At 36.6% G+C, this 27,500-nt stretch overlaps 1 protein-coding gene across 1 annotated transcript in view; it reads right to left on the bottom strand.

Annotated features, from left to right (window-relative positions):
* Positions 1 to 27,500, bottom strand: part of LOC122805383 (coiled-coil domain-containing protein 89-like) — an 815,327-nt gene that overhangs the window by 567,176 nt on the left and 220,651 nt on the right. The window contains exon 3 of the mRNA XM_044075483.1: positions 5,340 to 5,470. Within this exon, the coding sequence (XP_043931418.1) occupies positions 5,340 to 5,470 (131 nt within the window). The remainder of the gene's footprint in view (positions 1 to 5,339; positions 5,471 to 27,500) is intronic.

Here is a 27,500-nt window from a genome sequence, read left to right as displayed (position 1 = left end):
TTTTTATTTCATTACCCTGCATTGGTTATTATTGGTATGTGATCTGAATTAGTTATTGGATGAGTATCAGAACTTTCAATTACATGCATATGTTCCTGTGAGTATATGTGCTGTCTAGTCTAGACCAGTTTTTTATACCTTGGGGAGTAATCTGTAAATGCACTCCAAACTCCTACTACTGAATTCACATCTTCCATGCCAACTATTTTCATAACTTTCTTCAAAAATCTACCCTCCTTTGTTATATTTCCCTTCTGGTCTCCAAGATACATCCTCACTGTTGCAAATCAAATTTCAGTCCCCACCTGTAAGTAATATTCCCTGCTGAAAGCTGATTATTTCTCCCAGAATTTGCTTTAGCTCCATTATTGTAGCTTTAGGTGGAATATAAATATATGCCAGTAAAGGCCTCCTCCCCTCCTGCCAGTAGCCCCTTCATACTACAAATCTACAATTATTGTCTATTTTATTCTTTTCTATTATTGTTGGAGCTTCTCTTGCAATTAATATAAGTAGTCCTCTTTTCATTTGTCCCAGGTATTCACTGAATAACTGTCCTGAAAACCTTTCTTTATCAAAGTGACATGCTCATTTCTTGCCAAATGTGTCTCCTGTCGCATAGCTATTTTTTAATATAATAGTTTTAATATAGTGCACTACTCTTTCTTTTTTGTATATATTTGTAAGATCATTTACATTTAAAGATAATACAGAAAGTGTCATTATGTTAAAAAGTTATTATTCACACCTTTTATATTTAACATCTTTTTTGTTAAGTATCGAGTTCCAGCTTCTGTGTTACATGCATGCACTAATGTTTGGCAGGTTGATCTTTTATACAGTTGTTTCTTGTCATATCCATTTGAGCCTACACCAGATATTACAAAACTTTTTGTTTTATTGAAAACCCTCAAACAAGAGAAAACAAACACACCCAATACACCCCTAAAACCTATTAACTTAATACTAATACATAAAACTATATACATCTTCAAATACTGAAATGTTACCCTCCAAATAGGAACAATTGTCTCAGACTGACAGCCACACTTACAAAGCTGGGTTAACCTAAAAGGAGATGCATTGGTGCAGCCTGTGCTTCTACTAAGTGCTGTTTGGTTTTCTTTTATCTTTATTACTCTCCCAGATTGAGAAAACACTTGAATGCATCCAGAAAACATTATCTTCTAGCCACTGAAAGAAAGCCATTGTAAGAAAGAAGTATTCTGTTTTTATTGCTCTTTATCAGCTTGTCTCCATGGAGTCATGAGAGCCACATAAAGAGCTGTTTCCACAAGCATGCATTTGTTTGCTAGACAATGTTCTTTTTTAATTATTTGTTTTCTCTTAAAACTTGTTACTAGATCAATCCAAGGGCCTTAGTCATTCACCTACGCAAGAGTGAAAAAAAATAGTTTTTCTTGTATTCTGCTCTTTTGACCATTCTTTTCTTTTTTTTACTTGTAGTACCTACATTTCTTAAAACCGAACAAGGAGAAAGAAAGAAAAAAATAAAAAAACAGGGGCACCTGCTTACTTTAGTATTCCCATTACACTCAATAATAATTGAGAAAACTTTACTTTATAGCAGACAGATTACATCATGCATTATAAAAACATTACTAAGAAAAACATTGGTTTTACTTACTGTTAACTCTTTCCTTCCTCTTCCTCTCCAATGTTCTTCCAAACATTTATGGCATGAAGTAGGGCATATGCTTTAGAGTCCCCTATAAGTTTTACAAAGTCAACAATTCCAATAATTCCACATTTTCTTGTTCTGTCATGTTTCACAAATTAATATATTTATATTAATCCTTTGTAATCTCACATTTATTTGTCAGTTTCTGAGTTGCTAATTTTATTTCTGTTGATCTCTGTCTCCCAAATCCAGTCACTGGTTCATTTCCAATCTATCCCCGGTTCTTCTAGTAAACTCTTGTGCTTTTTTTTCTGTCTCTCATATGTTTTCCGTTGAAACACTGGAAAAGGTGTATCTCTGCAATCTTTATTACCAGAAGAACAAGAAGCAGAATATTTCCTCTTTATGCATCAAAAAATTATTTTGTCCCTCCAGGAAAGAATATTCTGAAAATAGCTGGGTACAGCAGCTTGAATCTCATGCCTACTTCTCAAGATTCACTGATTTGTACTCCTCTTCTGCCTGATGTAAAGTGAGTAATCATTTTCCACAAATACTTTACTGTTTCCCACTTTTAGTACTTTGTCCTTCTGCCAAAGTTTTGTCAGAATCAACTCCTTCTGCTGGAAGGATTGCATCTTTACTATTAAAGGTCTGGGTTGTTTTCTCATGGCCTGGATTAGAGCATATACAGGATGTGCCCTTTAAATTAACAACTCCTGCTGTGGAATACCAGTGAAGTTGCTTATATGTGCTTTCATAAAATTAATACAGTCTGTTCCTTCCATCTTTTCTGGTACAGCAGTGATTAATTTTCTTTCCGATTCTTTAAATTTATTTTTTGCTGGCATCCAGGCAGTGCACTTACTAACCATTTACTGAAATTGACCCAAAAAATCTGAGTTTATTAGCTCTCTGTTCTCAGTTTCTGTTTTCACACTGGGAAAGCTGAAATTAAGTCGTTACACCCATCTTGGAAGTCTGAAACTCACTGTAGATCAGAGTGTGAAGTGTGTATGCTAAACTCGTAAGAAGCATGTGAGGCTGTATGTGCACATATAAATTTCAGACTCATGCAATCCCTAGAGACATTTTGTAGGAGCACCCAGACAGTAAGCATGCATGATCGCAGTTGATAGTTTGTATATAAGTTACTTAAGTTTTAGTCAGTAAATCTCTATTGTGATGTGTTTGCATAAAATAAAGTTACTTGAACAGAACCCACAAAGACTCATTTATTTGTGTCCTAACATGAAAGTGACTCTCGCATTTCTTGAAACTTCAATAACTGGACAGGAGAGACAGCTCAAGCCACCAGAGAGAGAGGAGTCAATATATATCCAGAACCGTAGATGCCGTTATAATATCATCTGATTCCAAAACAACAAGCACAGCAGGCTTTCACCAATGCTTCATTAGGTTTACAAAGATTCATCATAATCACAGTTAAATACATGCAGATCTCACATTCTATTCAACAGTTAAACCCTACTGGTTAAACTGAAATAGGAATCAGTGCAACAAAACAATACTAAAAATCAATTCATAATATATAGGACTTATAAAATGTAAATTATATATATATATATATATATATATATATATATATAGTCACCCAGCAGTGTAAACCTTAGCTGATTGCCACTGTTGAAGTGACACCCTGACCCCATGTGCAAAAATGGGAAAAAGGGGTTGTGGAGAGATGGATGACTATAACAACAATATAAGAACATTATTAAGCAAAATCTCTAACTCCTCCTGCAGTTTTGGGCTTGTACATGATACAGTGTCAGGTGGAAATGTTCACTGCCTAGCATAATTTAAAGAGTTTTAATATGCTGTGTTACTGCATTACGGAATCTGGTGCGTTAAGTACCATCATGCATTTTAGTGTAGTCTAACCCTATTTATTTCAGATGTTTTTTAAATGAAAAGCTTGTACACTTTTTATTAAAATTATGGCCCAAATAAATTTTGTGTTTCCTGACATGACATCATGTTAGACAAACTTCCACAGACTTTAAGAGAAATGTCTCTGCACATGCGTTGCATGCTTCCATTAAAGTTTATGGACAGAGCTCACATTTTCCCTCAGCTGATGACACTGATGTTACAGATCACATTTGAACTTCAGTGGCATCAGCACAGATAAAATTAATTTTGTGTATGATTTTTCTTCATTCAAAGAAGGGGTACACATTCGCCAATATAATGAAACTCCTTATCAGCACCTTATGCACTACATAAGGTACAAAAGGTAAGTCATGGAAGAGTGACAAAATATTTTAATTTTGTGCCACCACTATCACTCTTACTAGCCTACCACCTCATTTAGCAGGTAGTTGTCTTGGGTTTAGGTAATAAGTTCCAGACTTCATAATCCTGTCAGTTAACTAATCAAAGTATTATTCTGTGGAGCTTCTCACTGACTAACCTACTAATACCTCAAACAATTTTTTTTAAACATGTATCATTAACATTTCTTGCATGCCGTGCACCCACTAAGTACACCTTTCATTAGTTTTATAGGATAGTCAATGTAAATGTTTACAGATGTTACAAAATTATATGCAGCATGAAATATTTTACTTTTTATTACAAGTACTTGGATCTCTGAATGTAAATATACAAGAAAAATACAACCTGGCTGATCTGTCAAAAATACAAAAGAATGGACTGTGGATTGGTCCTTGTTCCCTCTCTCTCCATCACTTTTTTCATCTCATCTCTTGGCTTCTCTTCCCCCAGTCTGCCATCCTTAATGCTTTAGTAAAGCTCTTGTCTTAAAAACACTTTAATGATCTATAGATATGATTCAGCCAGTCAGTAGCAAAGAATGGGGATGAGTATTGCATAATCATTCAGACTACTCTTACTCTATGCACACTAACATCTTACATGTTTTTCACTGGGTACTTCATTGTATTTGGGCTACAGTGTAGCCTAGTATTTAAAAAAATAACCTGGATGGTATTTTGAAATAGGAAAGAGAATTGCATTTGATACTTACAAACTGCATTTTCACTATGGCCGGTGTGGACCTAAGCACATCACTTTGCCAGGCCAGATGTAACCTGGGGGTATTAGCAAATAATGTAATGTATAAAACAATATGCAATTAAAAATGGTATATTACAAATGTATGAACAAGCCAATTTAATAAAAATGCAGCAGCTGCTGCATAAATACATTTATTGCATTTATTTATTTATTTACTGGCTCTTGTTTACCGGGGAAGCCCAACTGGGTCTAAGACCCATATTAAGCAGAGACCCAGGGAGAAAGGCTCCACTTACATGTACGCATAATGTATGTCTTTATATATATATATATATATAAAACACAGATTATTTCAGACAGTAGATATATATATATATATATATATATATATATATCAACACAGATTATTTCAGACAGTAGAGACACTTACTGTTCAAGAACTAGGGTACAAAATGATAAAAGACATTACACTGAACACAGTAGAAATACTTGCAAATCAAGGGTACAGAACAATAAAATACATTCCATAAACAGATCGTTAAACATCAGTGGCAGCGTTTGAAGAAGAGCAAGACACTGTGGAAAATACATAGGTACATATTAAAACAAAAAAGTCAGGAAATACAATAACTAGCAAAGGTGAAAGTACTAAGGAAGGTAAGCGATTAGCCGGTACTTTGGTTATAGAGTTACATACCAGAATATCTTTCTTCAGCATCTCTTAACTTCTTTTTCAACAACTCTATTTTCCCTTTTAGAATATTTTCTTCATTTCCATGGCATTCTAACAATTTCTTTTCATTCTCTTCAAATGTCTTCAATGCTTTTCTGCAATGCGTAATTGTGAAATGTTCATTTTCATATGCAGATTCATATGCATAAATATGCATAAATCTAGAAGTGTGTTCTTTCCCACTTATATTTAAAAAAAGTGTGATTGTTGTGATTGTCCTAGCAAGAAATTAAAAATGCATCCATTTTCCAACAGTGAAAGCAGGGCTGGATTATGAGCCTTGTGAACCCGAAGATGAAAATCATAAAGTGGCTAATTAATGGGTGTGACAACAGCACAATATATCAGGTTAAACTGGAAGCAGAAGCAGCAGGGCCTATTTCAAACATGTAAACCTGGAGCAGCAGTAGCAGTTCCATCAGCCCCCTTTGTTAATCCAGCCTTGCACATGAAGTAAATAATCTCAAACACACTATTATACAAATATGTCTCTATATATCTATATCCATACATGTATAGATAAATATATATTATACACACACACACACACACACACACACACACACACACACACACACACACACACACACATACACACACACACACACACACATCTAGATCTACCTATATATGTATGTATATATGTATATATATATATATATATATATATATATATATATATATATATATAGACACACAGAAAGAGTGAGTGTGGATTCCCTACATAAAACTGAACCACACTCGACTTTTTTAAAATATTCAACCTGGACAAAAATGAGAACACTTAAACCACAATTTTCTGAATGGAATGCTTGGAAGATCATAAACCGTGGGATATAAAGGTGCTGCGATGAAAACATAGTCACTAATACAAATACCCAAACCTGATTTTCTGTACGGGGCACACCCCACCACACCACTGCAACATAATTATTCTCATTCTTAACTTGTATATATTCAGAGATTAGCGCACTATATGGTTTCACATATCTTCAAATACTGCACTGTTCTCCACGACTGCATAACCTCAGAGTGAGCATACCTGTGTAGAAGAGGTATGGGATACATGGGTATTCTCCTCTGGCTGCAAATACATTGTTATACAGGCTGCATTACTCACAACTGTGTGTTAAGGCCAGGATATCATTAATACAGTGCTGTTAACAATTACTATCAATACAGCTGTACTGTTCTGCTATTTTTACTGCATATTTAAAATTTAAACATCTTCAGAACTCCATGAGAAACTACTGTACTACTATGCCCAGCCATGATTGTTGGCTATTGATTTTGATTTTCAGGATTCTAAAGTGGGAAGTTCTGTAGAAAACATACTTCTGTTAACCTCACAATGCAATAAATCTAGACAAAGACAAAAAAAAAATGGTGGATAAAAGTCCAAAAATCAGTGACAGATTTTAAACACAGCTCTCATAAAATCATGGAAAGTTGCTAAAATAATAGGTTTTGCATTGGATTGCATTTTCTGAAGGCTATGAAGCTTGAAACTCACACGTCTCTCATTATTTACTGATTTCAATCCCCAATGATTTGGCAGAAAACCACAAATTTTATGAGGATAAATTCAAAAATATGAGGCAAAAATCTGGACATTCTGCGAAGTTCTGGACAATTGAGAGGTATAGTACAGAATCCAATACAGTCATACTTTTAGAATATGTTTAGTTACAACATTTCATTTACACTGAAATACTGCTTAGAAAATATAATTTCCTCTTTTTTCCTTACTTTGTAACTGTCTACAGTGACCATTAATGAGTGACCATTGATGTTTACCTTCTGCCTGATCAATTGCCTACTCTTTCTTCTGGGAGGTGAGAGTAGTATGACCTATTCATTCATTCCTCCTACAGGTAAGGAATGGTACCATCATGCACAGGCTATAAAGCTTAATGTACAATAGGCTTCAGGGAGGGTCTCCAGTCTCCACTGGGGATACTACAAAGGGAAGTATACCCCAATTATGTACCCCACACCCTGTAACAGAAAGAAATAAGTCGGTACTACCTCAGCATTCCTCTCTACATCTCACCAGCTCCTCCAGCAAGTGGGTCATTCGGTTAGCAGTTATGGTTTTATGTCTGCATGCCAATGGAAATTATATAAAATATCAATTACTTGGTGAAGTACAGCAATGTATTAAGCATGTTTTTTATTTATTTATTCTTTGTTGATCGGGGTAATCCCACTAGGCTAGTGGACTCTTTTCAGGAAAGACTCAAGGTGTTATTAATACTACTTGGGGAAATTTGGCCAGGGCATCAGGGAACTTCCCCACTGGTCATTGTTGCAAGTGGAACTCATTTTGCAGGAGCACTTCCTGTTCCATTCTAGGCACAGAAGTGGCCCAGAGAAAGAGGGAGTCTGATGGAGAGGAAAGGAGAAAATGCAGCCGTGAGAGAAATGGAGGAGAAAGCAAATCTCGAGACCAGAGAATGTGTACAGGATTCTGAGGAGATGTTTCAAAGAAACCTACTTGACGGGGATGTGTTGGCAAATGGTGGATGTATAATTACAACCCTCCAGTTGGGAGGGTTGTAGGATGAGTTACTTAAAGCAATGGTTTTGCGGAGTGAGCCAGAAAATGAAGGAGACATTTCCCAGTGAGACATGGAGAAAATACAAAAGAATGATGCAGAAACAATCCTGAAAAATAGTGGTGAGATGGAAAAGAAAACATATGCAGAGAAAGTAAGATAGGCAAAAGGGGAGTAACAGAAAAGGCAGGAGAAAATGAAAAACAGAAGTATGTGGTAAGGATTCAAAGTAATGAAGACAAAGAAATGGACAGGTATAAAATGTGGGACAATTTGAGAGCTCCTTTGGGTATCAAAGCACATGAGGTAAGATCATTTATTCTCATTAACAAAGAGACATTTTGTGACATTATAGCTGAGACTATTTTTCAATGAACAAGTTTCTTGGAGAATGTGAAAAAAAACAATGATGATAATCAATGAAATATTTATGTGATAAAAACATGTAACAGGGAACAAAAAAAAATTCATGTACAATTTCAAACATAGGTGGAAAAGGGAGACTTTGAAAAGACATTTGGAAACTTTATGTAAAGACGTACTGGACATTGCAAAAGTGTATGATAAAAGGGGTTATGGACTGATGGATAGGACTGTAATATTGTGTTAGAAACAGAAAGAGAAAAAAATTATACATAAACCAAGCATGATAAATGTGAAGGGGAATAGGGGTGTCATACAGTAATATATGTGGACAACCAAAAAGAAGGACATTTGATAAGTAACTGTGATAAAAGAGTTATATTTGTGGAGAAATGAGACATTATGTAAAAATGTAAATTAAAATGTTATAGAAGTAACAAAATTAGACATTTATGGATGGATTGCAAACATGAAAATAGGTGTAAGGAAAAAGAAAAAGAGAAGAAACTGAACAAAGAGGAAAAATTAGAAATAGTAGAAATAGAAGAAAAAAATTAAAGAGGACACTCAAGAAGGTTCTGAAATAAATGATGAAGAAGACATAAACTGGGAGGTAGTAAAAGAAAAAAGAATTCTATTGGTAAAAGAGTGAAAGACAGAAAAAGAAAATTTAAAAGGATAGGTACAAAAGAAAACAGAAATGAAATTAAAGAAAAAGAATGCATACAGCTAATGATTGGGGGTTGGTATAATGGTTAAGGTGTTTCACCCACAGACACAAGGTACAATGTTTGATACTCACCTTTGGAAGGAAAATTGGCAGGGCTAAGAATGGCCTATTAAGCCAGTTAGCTTAATGATTAGCTATAAATTTATGAAACCACGAATCTAAGGAAAACAGAAAATGATAATTTTACAGTGCTTTCTGTAAATGTGAATAGCATTAGGAATATACTAAGATGAATAGGGATTTTGGAGTGGTGTAATACATATGATGTAGATGTAATTATACGACTCAATATGTTTAACAAATGAAGAAGGATTATAAACAGAGAAACTATGGGAAGGAAAGATAATCTGAAATTTGGGAAATGAGAGATGCTCTGGAATAGATGTATTCTGCAGAAATACAGTAAAAATATTAAATGCAACTTCAGCAAAAAATCAGAAAATGAACCATTATAGATTTAAATTGGGAAGAACAAGTATATAGAATTACAACAGTACATGCTTACACTAATTGTAATGAAAGTGAAAGCTTATTTATTCACATTTTAGACTATGTAGTAATAAATATGAATATTATAATAAAAGGAGACTTTGTTATTTAAGAGACAAGTGTAAAAAGAAAGAAAAGAAATGATATAAGAAAAAAGTTAGAACTTATAAGATGTGGTAAGTTAAAAAAAAACTTTGGGACAAAAATTCAGGTAGTTACAAAAGATGTATGTACAGAACTGAAATAGATTATTTTATAGTATCAGAAGGTTTAGTTACAGGAGAAGGGGGGTAGTTGAAAAAGGATTTTCTGGTCATCTTGTGATATGGCTAGAGATAAAGGAAAACAAGGAATATACAAACTAAGCAAAGGAATAAAAAGGATAAATGAGAAAGCATGGCATGAATAGGGAAAGAGATTAGTAATACAGTTATGGAAAGATCATATTAATATGAGAACACTTTATAAAAATTAACTCAGTAAATAAAGCCTATGCAGAGTAAACGCTCCAACCAAAATAGCCAAAAGTAAAAGTAAAAACCCAGTCAAAAATGGAAGGAGCGACACATGGTAAACATACCACAAGTCCATAAGATGTCCTCAGAACATCAAGAGTCCAAACGAGTAAAGTACAATATGAAACACAAACAGCTCTTTCGAGCCACAACTGTCAAATAATCAAGCAACAACGTTAATCCTTCCAAGTATAAGCAGCAAAGCACGGACTCATTCAGTTCTGGAACAACTTATTTAATAAAGTAGAAATACAAACATGGGTTAGCGCTTTCACCTTTCGACTTCATCAGACCCTTTGAAACAGAATCAATGCTAAACAGTTTATATACAAATATTGGCGGGAAAATCACCCTTATATTGTCCAATGAGCATAGCAGAATATTTATTGCATCCATGAAAAAAGTGCTCTATTCAACCCTTCATAAATAAAAATATTTATAGCAAATATAACTTAAAAACTATACTAATTAATAATTATTAAAAAATTAATTCATCATGTGTATGTAAATAAATAATACAATACATATAATACATATACAACAATAATATATCATTTGTTTAAAAATATATATAACATAAACAAAAAAAAATATATATATATATATATATATATATATATATATATATATATATATATTTATATTTATTAAAACATTAAATCAATAAATTCTCAACCTTCTCATCTTAAGGAAAGGTTTAATAGATACCTTCCCATTAAGACCAGGATAAGAGTCAGACCTCAGCCTCATAATCCATGTAGTCTCTCTACTTTCGGTATATGTCCTGATATCACCACCACGAATACCTGCAGTAATCTCTTCTATAATCTTGAACCTAAACGTATGGGAACTGCCATATTCTATAACATGTTTCGCTAATGCATTGACCTTAGAGGCCGTTCTAATACTATACATGTGCTCACGCATCCTATCTCTTAGATTTCTGTTGGTCTTTCTGATGTAAAATGATTGGCAGGCCTCACAGGTCGCCAAATAAACCACATCCTTAGACATGCAGTTGCCTTTAACATTAAAGGTATATGACTGTAAATTACTGGGATGTATAAAGGTGGGATTGCAGTCAATTAGCTGACAAAAATTACAATGACCACATCTGCTGGTACCAAGGGATGATAGTATTTCCCCTTTCATCACCACCTTTTTATCACAAAGGAGCCTCTTAAAATTCTTTTTATTCTTATACCTAAATCTAGGGGCAGTCCCTAATGCTTCTTTAACTTCGGGATCTACAGATAAGATGTCCCAATCTGTTCTAATGACATCTTTAATGTAACCGACATCCTTGGTATAAAAAATAGAAAAGGCCACTTGGTCATACTTCATATCACTTGTGCCCTGTGCATCACTATCAACAATGTCATTGGCTGTATGACCTGAAAAATAAGGAGCCGCTGTTCCTAACCTCAAAAAATCTATCCCATCAATTCCCTTATCTACATCTCCAGTATTATATCCACGTGTTAGGAGCCTCTCACTTAGATCATACAGATCATTCTTGAACCCTGGTTCCGTGGGGTTATACCTTGATATCCTCATTGCTTGCCCCTTGATGATATTATTATAAACATAACCTGGATGCATGCTATGGCGATGTAGTAATGTATTTTTATGACAGGATTTCCTATAAAGCCCTGTATTTATGGAACCATTGGCCAACTTTTCAATATAGATATCCAAGAATGGTATCCTGTTGGTAGAGGCCTCATGACTGAATTTGAGGTAACCAGTACACAAATTCATCTGACATTCATAATGTCAGAAAGTACTTTGACATAGAAAAATAATTATATGAAGGAAATCAAGAAAAAATACAAGAATTGTTATATAAGCAAAGATATTTTACAAGGAAAAAGAGAACTATCTAGTTACTTAAGCATATTAGTAAAGAAAGATGGTAGTGCAAAGAAAAATAAAAAATTCAAAAGGGAAATAGAAAGAACTCACTCAGGAAAATTATTATGAATAGTGTAGTACAATCTGTACAAGATTTTTTAAAGAAAAAAGAACGTAGTGAAAAAAACATGGAAAGTAAAAAAGTTAACAGAAAAACAGAATAAAGAGTTGGAAAAGCAGATTTCTTTAAGTGAGTTAGATAAAGTATTAGGACAAGTAAATATAGACTTGCTGCAGGACTAGATGGAATAGGGTATAGGTTCATAGGTTCATAGGTTCATACTAGGCTATCTGCCCTGGGGCAATTATAAGCCTAGCCCGATTCTGTATGGCTTACGCCACCCCTTGATTTGAGTATACTGTGCCCTTTTTAAATAAATAAAAAAGTAAATAGAGATACTGACCAGTATTTAAGACATGATATGTACAAATGGGGCAATAGGGAGAATTTCCACCCAAGTAGGAACAACCATATTAATGAACTTGATGAGCAATATGTAAATCATTTTGATGGACACAACAGTGATTTTTTTTCAAAATCCCAGGAGAAGGAATGTACAGAAATGGAAGCAGGGGGGTGGTTGGAAAAGAAATTTTAAATAGTGAAAAGTCAAATAGTGAAATTTCAAACAGTGTAATTAACATTAATGGAGTAGATGGACTTAATGCTATCAAACAGGATGGGATAATATTTGAATACAAAAATTTCAAAATATTCAATTATTGCAATTTGGACTTGGACACCACTTATTTCTGCCTTTTTTCTAAAGGTATGAAATTCATACCTACTACTAATTTTAACTTAGTTGATAGCCTAAGTGAGCTCAAGCTTTAAGTTAAACCTAGCTTTAATGTTTGGTGATCGCACTGACATTACAACACAGCACACTAAGTTGAAGAAAAAAAGTTGTTATATACCAGTTAACAACTCACTGGTACAGGTTTATGAGAACAAAGTATCTAGGGAATTATACAGGTACAAAAATACAGTTAAGAAGATAAAAGTGAATAGAAATCTCACTATGGATGAACAGAGTTTACTTAATGGGTTGCGGAAGAACAACAGTGTGCGTATTATGAAACCCGATAAAGGTGGAGAAATTGTACTTTTCGATGCCTTTCTTTACAGTTCTATGTTACATGATATTTTGTACAATTCAGGTAACTATGAGGTAGTTTCAACTAATGAAGTACATATAGCATATAGGAGGATAGACATGTACCTGGACGATTTTTTGATGGAACAAAGAATCTCTGAAGATCTCCACCAGTATATGTCAGTTGACTCTCCTTATATGGCTACAATTGTTGGCATTCCTAAGGTACATAAAAACATCTCAGAGCCTCCTTTCCGCCCTATCATTTCAGGGAGTAGGTCTAAAACCTTCCCTATAGGAGTAGTTATTGACACTTTTCTCAAACCCATTTACTCTGACATCAAACATCTAGTGAAAGATTCCTGGGTATTCCTTAAAAACTTTCCTATTAATACCAAATGTCAAAATCTACTTTTGTCATCTATTGATATAGTTGACTTGTTTTCTTGCATTCCTCATAATGAAGGGATTACTGCTTTTACTAACAGTATGGTTAAACACAGCAAATTGAGTTGGGAAAGGATTCGGCTATTGGCCGAGTTAATGAGCATTGCACTTGACCATAATTACATCTTTTTTGAGGGTGAGATGTTTAGGCAAACTCAAGGTGTGGCTATGGGGGCAGCTTGTGCCCCCATATATGCCAACATGGTGTTACTAGATTGGAAGGAGACTCATATATTTGGTAGTAAGTACTCTGCTAATATTGTTTATTATTCCCGATATCTAGATGATATCTATATTTTGTGGAACGGTAACAGCAGTTCTTTCACCGGGTTTGTCACATATCTGAATAACAGTACAAACTATTTGAAATTTACTTGGGAATATAATTACACTGGAGTAGCTTATTTAGATACAATGATAACATATGATGGAAGTAGATTTAAATCTCGGATACACAGGAAGAGTACCTTTACTAATTCTTATTTAGAATTTAGTAGTAATCACCCCAACAAACTTAAAAACAATATTTTTAAAGGACAACTTGTACGAGCACTAAGGATGACATCTGATTACACGGACATGATTGAGGAGGTGACGTTCATTACCAGGTTATTTAAGGAGAGGGGGTATGATGAGAAAATGTTGTTGAACACTAGTCAATATGTTATAGAAGAGTGGGGAAAAAAATACACTCCACTGTTGGGACTAAACAGCAACAACGATACTGAGCCAAATATTAAAGAACAGACTATTACAGATACCATTAAGTTCAATAGGGCATGTATATTAGAATTTGGTCCTCATACACATGCTGTTAAAAATATTATGATCAAGTACTGGGATTTATGTTTTACTGACCAGGACATAATGACCATCCTTAGTCCAAGACCCTATTTTGTCCACAAAATGGGCAGGAGTTTGAAATACTATTTTGAAAATGGATCTAAGACCAACCCAACTGTTGATTCACACACTAGGAAGTGTGGGGCTTGCAATCAGTGTAAGGACATCTTTGAAGTGAGCAATTTAACCTTGGAAAACATTAATAAGACCTCTGTTAGTTTTAAAAAAGGGAATTGTAGAACTAATATGCTTATTTATATGGCTAAGTGCATGATTTGTCCTGCTTATTATATAGGGAGAACACAAAGACAGTTCAAAAAGAGAATATATGCTCATGGTTATAGCATCAAAACAAAGGACACAAAAAATGCACTATATAGGCATATCAGTAAGGAAGGTGTGGAACACTATTTTAAATTTGCCATTTTGGATGTCATTAAAACTGACCCTAGGGGTGGGAATATTAAGAACTTGCTGGCATATAAAGAATACTGGTGGCAGTTATATACTGATGCTATGACTGCACCAGGTATCAATGATTACATTTCTGTAAAACCTGTTTTAATGCTGAAAAGCTAAGCTTGTTATTTTTTAACATCATTTTTCAACATCATTTGTATATTATGTAACATTGTACTAACATTTACATCGGATTTAGTGCAATGTATTTTATCATATATTATATTATATTTTATTATTAATTAGGGTAATTCAACTCCACATATTGTAGACTGCATTTGTGTACTTACGCATTGGAAATGCGTTACAACTTTAAGATTTGAAATTTCTGAATTTTTGGCGCCAACCCATTAATATTTAAACTGTTGGATTTGAATTTTTATTTGTTCTGATGAAGCTCGTGTGATGCGAGTGAAAGCGCTTAACCTTTTCAGTTTTTGTTAAAATCTTTTTGTACGTGGATTTATATCAGGCTGGTATTGCTTTTTAAATTATTGCTGTGCAAAAGGCGAGTGGTACATCAGCGTTTTTGCATTTACTGTGGACATTTGGTTCTTTTTAAGGTTTAGTTTACTGTGCCTCTGTCTAATAGTGACACAGTATTACGATCCCCCATCCACCTATCGAGATTATTCTTGAAGAGATTCAGTGAGGTGCTCTGCCTCACATGAACTGGAATTCTATTCCAGAGCGAAGGAAGCCTCTGGGTTATGAACCTGTCCCTCCAGCAAGTTCTATTTATTTCTGCGCTGAGGTTCAAGTCCCTCGAGCGTGTGGCTCTAAGGGATTTGGTGGAGCATGTCCAGTAATTCTGGATTTGACATAGCTTTGTATGTCAGGCATAGATCGCCTCGAAGTAGGCGGTATGCAACTGAGTAGAGCTGGAGTTTTTTTAACCAAGCAGCATATGGCATCTGTTTGAGACCCTTGATCCTCTTGGTGAGATACTTTTGGGGTCTTTCTAATTGCTGCAGGTGTCGGGTAAGGTACATCCCAAAAGGGGCATTGTATTCTATGATGGGCCTGATGAGGGATGAATAAAGGGGCACGATTACCTCTCTTGATCTAGATGTGAAACCCTTCGTGATGAGGTGGGCTATGTAGAAGGTCTTTCTAACCACTTTGGCAATGTGGTTTTCAAAGGAGAGATTGCTATCAACTTGGGTCCCCAGGTCCCTAATAACTTTCTCTGTACTTAATGGGTTTCCGCCTATGTGGTAATTTGTGGGCACATTGTTTTTGCCAAAGGGTATGACTATACATTTTTTGGCATTTAGCTTTAAACCATGACGCTGGCAACAGTTATCTGTCTCTGTGAGACCTTTTTGAAGGATGTTTGCGTCAGCTGGAGAGTTGATTATGGCACCCAGTTTGCAGTCGTCTGCGAACTTGGTGAGCCATAGTCCTCCCACGTTTGCCTGTACCTCAGAAAAGTATATACCGAACAAGAGTGGTCCCAGGACAGAACCCTGTGGGACGCCACTTGTGACCGGTTTCGAGTCTGACATGGCTCCAGCAACTCTCACTCTGTGGGTTCTGTCTTTGAGCCAGTTTGCGACCCATCTTGTGACATAGGGGTTTATATTTAAGCTGGATAGCTTATCTATGATGCCCGAGTGGGGTATTGTGTCAAATGCCTTTGCAAGGTCCAGATAGGCTGTGTGGACTACCTTCTCTTCATCTATGGCTTTGGTGACTGTTTCGAAGAAGTCAACCAGGTTCAAAAGACAGGATCTGCCCTTGACAAAGCCGAACTGGGTAGGATCTAGTGTCTGTAGGTCCCCAATGTCTTTGTTTATGAGCTCCATGATGATCCTCTCCATAGCCTTGCAGACTAAGCTAGTCTGGCTTACGGGGCGATAGTTTCCAGGGTCCGTAGAGGCTCCACCTTTGTGGAGTGGGACCACTGTTGCTGTACGCCATTCTGTGGGCACATATCCTGTAGTGAGGCTGAGATTGTATAGCTGTTTTATTTGAGGGATTAGTTCCTCTTGGAGTTCATGTAGGACGCAACCTGGGACGTCATCTGGTCCCATGGAAGCAGTGTTTTTTGCTTTGGAGAGGGCAGCCTTCACCTGAACATCAGAGATGTTTGGGAGGCAGCCCTCTGCCGGGATAGATACTTGCTCTTTTGGGGGCGGGGGGGGTGGAGAAGTTTGCACTGAACCTGTCTGCCAGGATATTGGCGATGTCTGTGGGTTCAGTGTATTTTTTGTCGTTTAGAATCAACTCAAAACAAGTCTGGGAGTTGCATCCCAGGTTTCTAACATAACTGAAAAAAGCCTTATGATTGTCTTTGGTGTCCTGTGTAATTTTTCTCTCGAAGCTGGCCTTGGAGGATTTTATGAGGGATCATAATTTTTTGCTAGTACTGATCAGAGATGCCTTCCCTATTAGGGATTTTGCTCTATCATGTAGTAGCTTCCTCCTTCTGTTGTACAGTTTATTTATGGCAGGGGTCCACCAGACTGGACGCCTGCCTTTGGATGATTGGGTCTTGGTTTTGTTTGGGATAGCATGATCCATGCATTCCTGGAGATGTCCGTAGAATGCGTTTATATAGGATTCTGCGGTTTGGGCCGTAGTTTCCACTGGCCCTGGGGCCTTGAAGGATTCCACTTCAGTTTTGAGAAGTGAGAAGTTCACTTTTGAGAAGTTTTTCACTGTGGTTTTCTGGGCTGGGGGTGGGGTCAGGATGTGGACATCCAGTGAAATTTGTTTATGGTCTGATCTTACCAATGAGGGATATACTTCTGGTGTGGAGCATAGAGTCCCCATGTTGGTAATGATCAGGTCTAGTATGTTGTCCCCTCTTGTGGGAGTGGTGACTAGTTGTTCCATAGCATTTGAGTTTATAATTTCCAGGAACCTTTGGGCCAAGGTGCTGGGGCTTGAGTAGTGCTCCCAGTCAATGTTTGGGTAGTTGAAGTCGCCCAATATAATGGTGTTCGGAGAGATCTTCATGTTCTCCAATGTTTTCAGTAAAGCCGAGTGGGATTCCTGACTTTGAGAGGGTGGTCTGTAGGATGCTATAAAATGAAAAGCAGTCTTGCCCACTGTTAGTTGCACATGGATGGTCTCCGATACTTCGTGCAATGCCACTAACCTGGAGGTGTGGATATCCTTGATAAATATGGAAACTCCCCCTCCTTTTGTGGTTCGGTCCCGGTTTTGGGGCCGAAAAGCATGATATGAGGTATAGCCTGGTAGTGCTGGGGTGCTCTCTGGAGACTTGAACCAGGTTTCTGCCACTGCAGAGATATCGATGTTCTCCATACTGAGGAGAGCTTCGAGTGCGTGCATCTTGAGGTTAAGACTTCTGGCATTTAGCAGCATTACCCTTAGTTTCTTGTTCCTTGTGCTGTCTATGGGGGTGGGTTTGACATTTGAGCCTTGCCTAAAAAAGGCACTATGGGGTGGCAAGAGCCTTTGCCAATATCCGAAAGCCCAGTGGTGACAGGTGCAAGCCGTCCCTAGCGAAGCAACGTGGCTCGTCGAGCATGTCATCCCAGGCTGACAGACACTGGATCCCCTTTGAATGACACCAAAATTTTAGCCAATTGTTAAAATCGATCATTTTGTCTTTGTACTGTGGCATCATTCTAGGTGAGGGTAAGATGCTGCTCAAGGTCAGGGTCATACCAGCCTGGGCTACATGATCAGAGAGCTCCTCTATGTCTCTTTTCATGTAGTCCAGGGAGGTACGTCTCAGGTCATTCACACCAGCATGTACAATGACTGAGTCATATTTGTATTTGCTTTGGACTGACCTGAGTGCTTGCGTTATGTGGCGGATCCTAGCACCCAACAGGCAGCTCACCGTGACCTTCTCTTTATTCAGCCTGGTGAGCGGGACGTCAGTGTGTCTGACAATAGAGTCACCTATTACAAGAGTATCAGGTGTGTTATTCAGCCTTAAGGGCTGTGGCTGCTTGGCACACTGACTTTGTGGGTTTTGTGTTGTGCGTGTTTTGTTTTGAGGTAGCGTTTGCTTGGATGTCTGCTTTGGAGGTCTCTGTTGCTTAGGTAGATTTTTATTTAGAGCCTCCGAGTATGTTTTTGTGTATTTATGTATTTGGTTCGCTGATGTGGTGGGACTATGTGATACTGGAATTGTGTTGTGTGAGGTTACCTTCTCCTCCTGACTGGTTACACCAGTTTTGAGATGAGAGAGCTCAGCCTCCAGTTTGGCTAAATAGTTGCATCTCTCACATATATTTAAACCTGTTTGGAGGAGGAGAGGATTGTCCGTGTACATGAGACAGTTGTAACATTGCCTCAAAATTCCCAGATTCACCACCTGGACTGGTGAGGAAACCATTGACTGACCTTTGGACATGCTAGAGTAATATAGGGAAACTGAATTTAAGATGGACCAATAGAGGACAAGGTAATCGTAGTGAGTATAAGAGTAAGTAGTGCTTATGGTTTAATAGTGCTAACTTGTAGGATTACTTAATTGGACCAGTGAAGGGCCTTAGAATGAGAATATGGTGTTTAAATTGAGAGATAGAGCAGTTCTAAGGGAAAAAGTGAAGAGCAGACTTTGTGGAGCCAGGAATAGTTTGAACCCAATTAGGCAACGCTGCCCGCTGTTGCGCTATGCTCAAAAACACGCAAAACCACGCAAAAGAGGGTTTTAAGAGACGAAGATGAAGGAGTTTTGGAATTGACCAAAATGGCCAATGAAACTACAGTTTCAAGTCAGTAACCACTCCCACAGGGGCAGGCAGGCTGCTCAATGTTTTACACTGCCACTGATCAACAGAGAGACTTCCCTTTAGCCCAAGCAAAAAATGGCCTCACAGAAACTTACAAACAGTTCAAGAACAGCAAGCCTGTAACTGAACTTTTTTAAATATCAGAAAAGTGGGAAAAAAGCAAGATTTTTTTGATTTTTTTTTTTTCAGAGATAGCAGATGTTCACAAGTATCAACAAGTTATAACAGTGCAGTAAATGACCCCACACAAGAGTGCTAGGCCAAAGACAGATAAAATGCAAGTTTTGAGAAAAAAACGATTTTAAAAATAAGTGCAAACAGGAAATTCAGTAAACAGCTCTAGGTTGTGCTCCAAATACAGTTACTAATGCAGAAATCAAGTTTAACAAGCCAGAAAATGCTCAAAATAGGTGGCTATGCAGAAAAACTTAGCAAATAAACAGAGGAAAAATACTTAAAATCTCAAAAGCGGCTCCTTTCTTCTTTCAGTGTTTTCTCCTCTTGGTGGGTGCTTCACCAACAGCCAACAAGCCTGAAAAGATGCCAAACCACGAGGCAACCAGGTTTTAAGAGAGGAAGATGAAGGAGTTTTGGAAATGACCCAAAATGGCCAATAAAACTACAGTTTCAAGTCAGTAACCACTCCCACAGGGGCAGGCAGGCTGCTCAATGTTTTTCACTGCCACTGATCAACAGAGAGACTTCCCTTTAGCCCAAGCAAAAAATGGCCTCACAGAAACTTACAAACAGTTCAAGAACAGCAAGCCTGTAACTGAACTTTTTTAAATCTCAGAAAAGTGGATAAAAAGCAAGAATTCTTTGTTTTTTTTGTTTTTTTTTCAGAGATAGCAGATGTTCACAAGTATCAACAAGTTATAACAGTGCAGTAAATGACCCCACACAAGAGTGCTAGGCCAAAGACAGATAAAATGCAAGTTTTGAGAAAAAAATTATTTTAAAAATAAGTGCAAACAGGAAATTCAGTAAACAGCTCTAGGTTGTGCTCTAAATACAGTTACTAATGCAGAAATCAAGTTTAACAAGCCAGAAAATGCTCAAAATAGGCGGCTATGCAGAAAAACTTAGCAAATAAACAGAGGAAAAATACTTAAAATCTCAAAAGTGGCTCCTTTCTTCTTTCAGCGTTTTCTCCTCTTGGTGGGTGCTTCACCAACAGCCAACAAGCCTGAAAAGATGCCAAACCATGAGGCAACCAGGTTTTAAGAGAGGAAGATGAAGGAGTTTTGGAAATGTCCCAAAATGGCCAATAAAACTACAGTTTCAAGTCAGTAACCACTCCCACAGGGGCAGGCAGGCTGCTCAATGTTTTTCACTGCCACTGATCAACAGAGAGACTTCCCTTTATCCCAAGCAAAAAATGGCCTCACAGAAACTTACAAACAGTTCAAGAACAGCAAGCCTGTAACTGAACTTTTTTAAATCTCAGAAAAGTGGGAAAAAGCAAGATTTTTTGGTTTTGTTTTTTTCAGAGCTAGCAGAGGTTCAGAAGTATCAACAAGTTATAACAGTGCAGTAAATGACCCCACACAAGGGTGCTAGGCCAAAGACAGATAAAATGCAAGTTTTGAGAAAAAAACGATTTTAAAAATAAGTGCAAACAGGAAATTCAGTAAACAGCTCTAGGTTGTGCTCTAAATACAGTTACTAATGCAGAAATCAAGTTTAACAAGCCAGAAAATGCTCAAAATAGGCGGCTATGCAGAAAAACTTAGCAAATAAACAGAGGAAAAATACTTAAAATCTCAAAAGTGGCTCCTTTCTTCTCTCAGCATTTTCTCCTCTTGGTGGGTGCTTCGCCAACAGCCAACAAGCCTGAAAAGATGCCAAAACCACGAGACAACCAGGTTTTAAGAGAGAAAGATGAAGGAGTTTTGGAATTGACCCAAAATGGCCAATAAAACTACAGTTTCAAGTCAGTAAGGGATTGAAAAAAATATTTGTAAAGTTTTTAAATGAATGGCTAAATGAAGGTTTTATGTATAAAGAATTATGTACTGGAATACTTAAATTAATTTGGAAGAATGAAGATGGAAGACAATTAAAATCTGGAGACCAATAGTATTGAACAACAATGATTATAACATGGAAATATTATGGAAGACAGTAGATATATATATATATATATATACATAGCATAAAGGGGAAGGGTTGTCAAGAATTATTAATGATACAGAAAATGTGAATGATATTATGAATAGAAAAGAAGTGAAAATCATGACAGGGGACATTAATAAGGCATTTAATATAACTGTACATGAAATTGTATGGGTAATAATGAAAGACTATAATATAAGTGAGAAAGTTGGGAAAGTCTGTATGTCAGTGTATAGTAATAATAAAGTAAAAATACTTGTAAATGGCTGGTTACACTAAGAGGTACATATGAAGAGTGGTGTAAGACAGGGATGTCCAATGAGTTGTATAGTTTTTGCATTAGTTATGAATGTGATAGTATGTCAAATAAATTACAAAACGACGGAGGTGGGGTACATAGTACCCGAAGGGTTAAGAATTCCAATTCTGTTAACATATGCAAATGATATTATAATAATTGCCAAAAACAAAATTTGAATAAAAGAAGTAACTTGCACAAATGAGTGTCTAGAATATTGCTTTAACTAAAGAGAAATGCATAGCCGGCTTTAGGCACCAGTGAACCCTGCGGTCGCTGGGGGCCCCCTGTACCTGAGGGCCCACAACCACAGCAAGCTATCTTATCTTGATATTTTGTAGCATGTCTGTTAAGCAAACACAAGTCAATACAGCAATCTTGTATACTTAATAAACCAGCTGGGTAATAACTTTATTTATATATCCTTTAAAATTTAAAGATATCTCTGGTTATAGTAACAAGTGTTTTATCAAGCAACAGGCTTCACAATTCCATTAAATATTTTACCACTAACATAGTGGCCTTGGCTCAGTAAAACCCTGCTGGTAGACATTCACTCCACTAAAACTAAAAATATAGCCAGCTTTAGGTACTTGCATTATCTGTGGCTGCAAGGGGCCCCCTTAATCATCCTTAACTGTGTGAGGACCCCACAAAAGCTGCTGCTGGTTGGGAAAAAATGAAGAGAAAAAATGTATTAATTTCCTGATTATGCTCTTTAACCTGAACAGCTCTGTGATATGAACCTGTTAGGATAAAGCTGATAATGAACATAAGCAAGGTAAGCACTAGAGAGATCAGCAGCCCAGAGTGACTGTTCTCAGTGCAAACCTTGGATTTTAAGATAAGCTGATGCTTCCAGTCTTGATGGTTTCCCTTTCGGAGGCATCTATAAACACTGGCAGAACACCAGATACTACAGCTTTCAACTTCTTTGCAGAAGAATTCTGTGCAATACCAGTAATAGCAGAATAAAGACTCAAAATCAGGAACATGTTTTAAATATTTCTCTAATTCAATTAAAAAGTTAATAGTATAACACCTTTTGCATCAACATGTTTTTGGACAATGAGTATAAAACTCTGATGTCTGGATTTATTGACTGTCTGTAATCCTGAATAATTTACAATCAAACTTTTTACAAAGGACAGAGCAAAATTATGAGAAAAATCAAGGAACGTCTGTGAAAACAGGGACAGTGACAGGTTTGCATTATTGCTCACTGAGGTAAATCAAGGTGACTAATTCATGCTGCTGTCTGATGACAGCTAAAGGCAGTCACTGATCAAGTGTGACAGTCCCAGTGTTGTACATTGTATTGTGATTTGCTGAAATAAGTACAAATCTAGTATTTCACATGCCGTATGTGTGTGTGTGTGTGTGTGTGTGTGTGTGTGTGTGTGTGCGTGCGTGCGTGCGTGTGTGTGTGTGTGTGTGTGTGTGTGTGTGTGTGTGTGTGTGTGAGTCTATGTATCCGTCTGTCCATGTAAAAAAAAAATATCACAGATTTTTATCTGTGCACAAGCACAATAATGCCAAGACATATAAATTATACTTCTGGGTATCAGTGAAAAGTGTAGCTAACAGTAATTATATTTCAAAACTAATGCATAAAATATATCACAGAACATTCAGACACTTAGATCTTCTAAGAGTCCGAGGGCCCCTACTCTCCAGACTGTATAACTGGATACAGGGGGTCCCTTAGTCATCCTGACTTGTGTGGGGGCCCCACAAAAGCTGTTGCAGATCGGGGGAAAATGAGGAGGAAAATATATATTTATTTTGTGATTACGCCCTTTAACCTGAACAGGGCTGCAGTATGACCCTGTTAGGATAAAGCTGATAATGGCCTCTGCTCTCAACTGCATCCATTCTAAAACCAGCCCTGCTTGGATATGTGTGTATACAGAAAACTGCTGTAGCTTATATACCTGTGTGGGGGGGTAGGAGGTGGGGATATCTTTATTACTTCTTTAATTTTCATCACAGCCAAACCTTATTGGTGTGCACATGAGGTTATTATAGCTTGTGTTTGGGCTGAGGATAATATGGTCATTGTTTCTTTAACTTTTCTCAGAGACCTCAAAGGTGGACAAAGAAGGTTACTATAGCTTATGTAGGAGCAGTGTACTGTCTAGGAGTAACATTGTAAAATACATGTTTTTTTACATTCCTCACAATCACACTTCATGCATGTATAAAGGTAATTGCCTTTGACAGTTTGGACTGAGGAGTGAAGAGGCATGCTATGTATATATGCATGTCAGCAGTCACTTGACATACATAACTGTGATAATTTGAACCTCTGCTTTCATCCCAGTCAAACACCAGACAGATACACAGGCATTCTAATTTGGGGGCTGGGGAGGCAGGCAGTTCCCAGATAGGACCTGTGTATCCAGACAACAACTGGCTGCTTAGTTTATTGTGAGCTCCTATTTTGTCATATTTGAACATTAAGCCTTGAGCACAACGTATGTCTTCCTTTAAAGAAAAAAAAGACTGAATTTTTTTCTTACTCATGTTTTCTGTTTAGGCTTATTTGAGTTATTTCCTAAATGTTTATTACTGTGCTTCCTTGGTCAGGAAAGGTATGTTGAAAGGATGCAACAAAACTAAAGCTAAACAGCAACACTATTTATTTTCTTAATCATAATTTCTGTATAAGCCATCATTGGATGAAAAGGTTAAAAATGTTAAAATGTACTTTTGTGCATATAGGAAGTTATGGCTTCTTGATAAAGCTGAAGAGTAAGGCAAAATGTGAGAAAAGGAGGAAGAGAGTAATGTGCTTGGTGTAGGGGGTCCAAATGGGGAGGAAACAAGGGAAGATGGGAGGATATGGTGTGGTGTGTGTGTGTGTGTTGGGGGGTGACTGAAACAACAGATCTAGGGCACCATTATACCTAAGTCCAGACCTGTACATACAGTTGCTGCAATGTATCATTGTTGCAACCAAATGCTAGTAACTGTAAATGCCCCTTTGTGAGATGGCCCAACACAGTGTGGTACATAGGCCTGTTATTATGTAAGATCACTGTAGCTACAAGTCTGTCTGAGCTTGCTACTCATAAAAGCTTGCAGCATGCACTAAAAGGATGCTTAGAAGGGGTGGCAGTGACAGGGTGATAGGTAGACTGGAAGTACCTAGGGCGCCCCCAACTTCACATCTGCTGGGGGCCCCCCAAATGGTAAAACCGGCCCTGTTAGGTGATGTAGTAAAGATAGCAGGTATATGTTTTACAATGAATTAAATTTTTGTTAGGTATAAAATTTAGGAATAAAGATGTAAGTAGAATTCAATGGGAAAAACGACAGAAGAAATAAAACTGTATTTTCTGGAGAACCTATAAAATATCTTTCAGAAAAAAAGGACTTATTTGATAAATGCAGTACTGATGAGGGAAAAAAACGTACTTAGCCAGTGTATTTATGTTGCCAATAGTATCTGAAATGGAATTACTGCAGATATTTTTTTCATTTATATGGAGTTCTAGATTAAACTCAATAAAAAGAAAAGTTTTGTATGTAAATAAGGAGGAAGAAGGTTTAGTATTGATTAATCCAGTGGTATATGCCACTTCATTAAATTTGTTCAAAACTTTAAGGTCTATAAATGAAAAAGATGAGAGATTAGTAGTAAAATTGCATAAATATAAGTATGATAAATTTTGAAGTGTGGTAAAAAAGAGTAAAACAGAAAAAGATTGTATAAACAAAGAAATAAAATGTTACCAAGACATAATTGTGGAAAATAAAAATTGATGATATAGAAAAAAGATAGAAAAGTATAGTATAAGAATGTAATAACAAAATTACTATGTAAAACCACAGGAAAATCTAACAGACAAAAAAATTAAAGCTGTAAAAATAAGAAGCAAATGGTGTAATAATAAAGTAGAATGTCATTTTTTGTGAAGACTGGTAATAGATAAATTACCAGTAAAAGGAAACATGCCATATAAAAAGAAAAGTGACAGAATATGTTTACGGTGTCAAGAAGAAGAAGAGACTATGGAACTTTTTTTGAAATGTAGAAGAGGAAAACAGTTATGTGGAAAACTTTGTAAGAAGATTTTTTTAAAAATATAAAATAAGTGGATGAAAAAAACATGGATATGATTAAATGTGGATATTATAAGAACAGAAGTAATGAATATGTTAAAAGAATAGATAAAAAGTTATTTTATGTCATAGGGGTTAAATGGAATGAAAGAATAAATTAAATGTTTAATGGTAAATGGATTTTAGCAACAATATTAAATAAAAATCAGATGTTGTTATGGAAAAAGGAGTGGGAGTCTAATAGGGATGAAAAATTAGTATGATTGTATAGGAAATTATGAGTATGTGCAAATATATTTGTATATCTATGTATTTATACACTTATAAATATGTAAATATATTGTAAATCAGAGTCCTTTTTGTATATAAATAAAGTACCCCTACTCATTTCAACGGGTGTCATGGGATTTTTTACATCCACCTGAGCTACCACCAACTTAAGCAGATGGGACCTTGGTTTAATGTTGCATATAAATGACACAATCAAGAGTGCAGCACCCCAGCTTGCAACACCAACCCATTCTGTACTGCACTGTCAGTAGTCTACCTACCTGGTGTGGGAAAAGAACCCACAGCCTTCTGCACCAAGGCAAATATGCTATCTGTTGTGTCACTGGCACACTGCTAAGAGGTGCTTTAGACAATTTCATCAAACACATCATCAGCCAATGTGTAAGGAAGGCCTGCATTAGTATTTAGTAAAGTAGTGCTTAATGTAGTTTAGTTCACCAGGACTTACCTGTCTTCCACTGTTTTCTGCCTTCCTTTCTTTCTAATTACAAGATTTCTATTTCACTTTCTGTGTAACATAGTTACTCTTTAATTCTCACCAAAAATTAATGTTTCAGAGGACTTCATGTAAGTAGTCAGAACAGGACCTTCATGTCTGCCTAGTGGACAAGACATGAAGCAGCAATTAGAAAACTTAAAGTGTACTATACCATTAGGATGACTAAGCATGAGGCAACAATGCCTGATAAGGATATTATTTCAAAAATTCACTGTAGCAGAGCAAAACTGTTATATAGTACAGTTGGGTAAGTAAACTTACCATAACAGCACATGCTCAAATGATCACTGCTGCAGTAGCCTTAACTATATAGGTTATATCCTGTATAAGATACAACAGCCAGCCATTTGGAAAAGCTTAAGGTCACTTTTCACACACCCAAAATCATATTAGTTTGAACAGAACAGACGAAAACCGATGGTTTGTGTATCAAGTCCTTCAGAGTTTTCATGCCAACTGAGAGAGGAAGGCCACAGCCCTGAAACAGGTGAAAGTGAAAATTCTTATCCTGGCAACAAAAACATGCAAACATAAGTGGGATACAGTGAGCAGCTATTGCAGTACTGATTATTCAAACATGAGTTCGTAGGTTCATGGATAAGAAATAGGCTAGCTGCCCTTGTAGGCCACTTTAAGCCTAGCCAATTTCCCATTCTGGCTAGAAATATCCTATTGCTATTAATGAAAATAACTGGGATCATAAAGCAGATAATTTGAG

Source organism: Protopterus annectens, chromosome 6.part1 (genome assembly GCF_019279795.1).
Source record: "Protopterus annectens isolate FY-2018-M chromosome 6.part1, PAN1.0, whole genome shotgun sequence".
Classification (NCBI taxonomy): domain Eukaryota; kingdom Metazoa; phylum Chordata; order Ceratodontiformes; family Protopteridae; genus Protopterus; species Protopterus annectens.
Note: the sequence above shows the minus strand (reverse complement) of the source record. Positions and strands in the feature narration are given on the sequence as shown.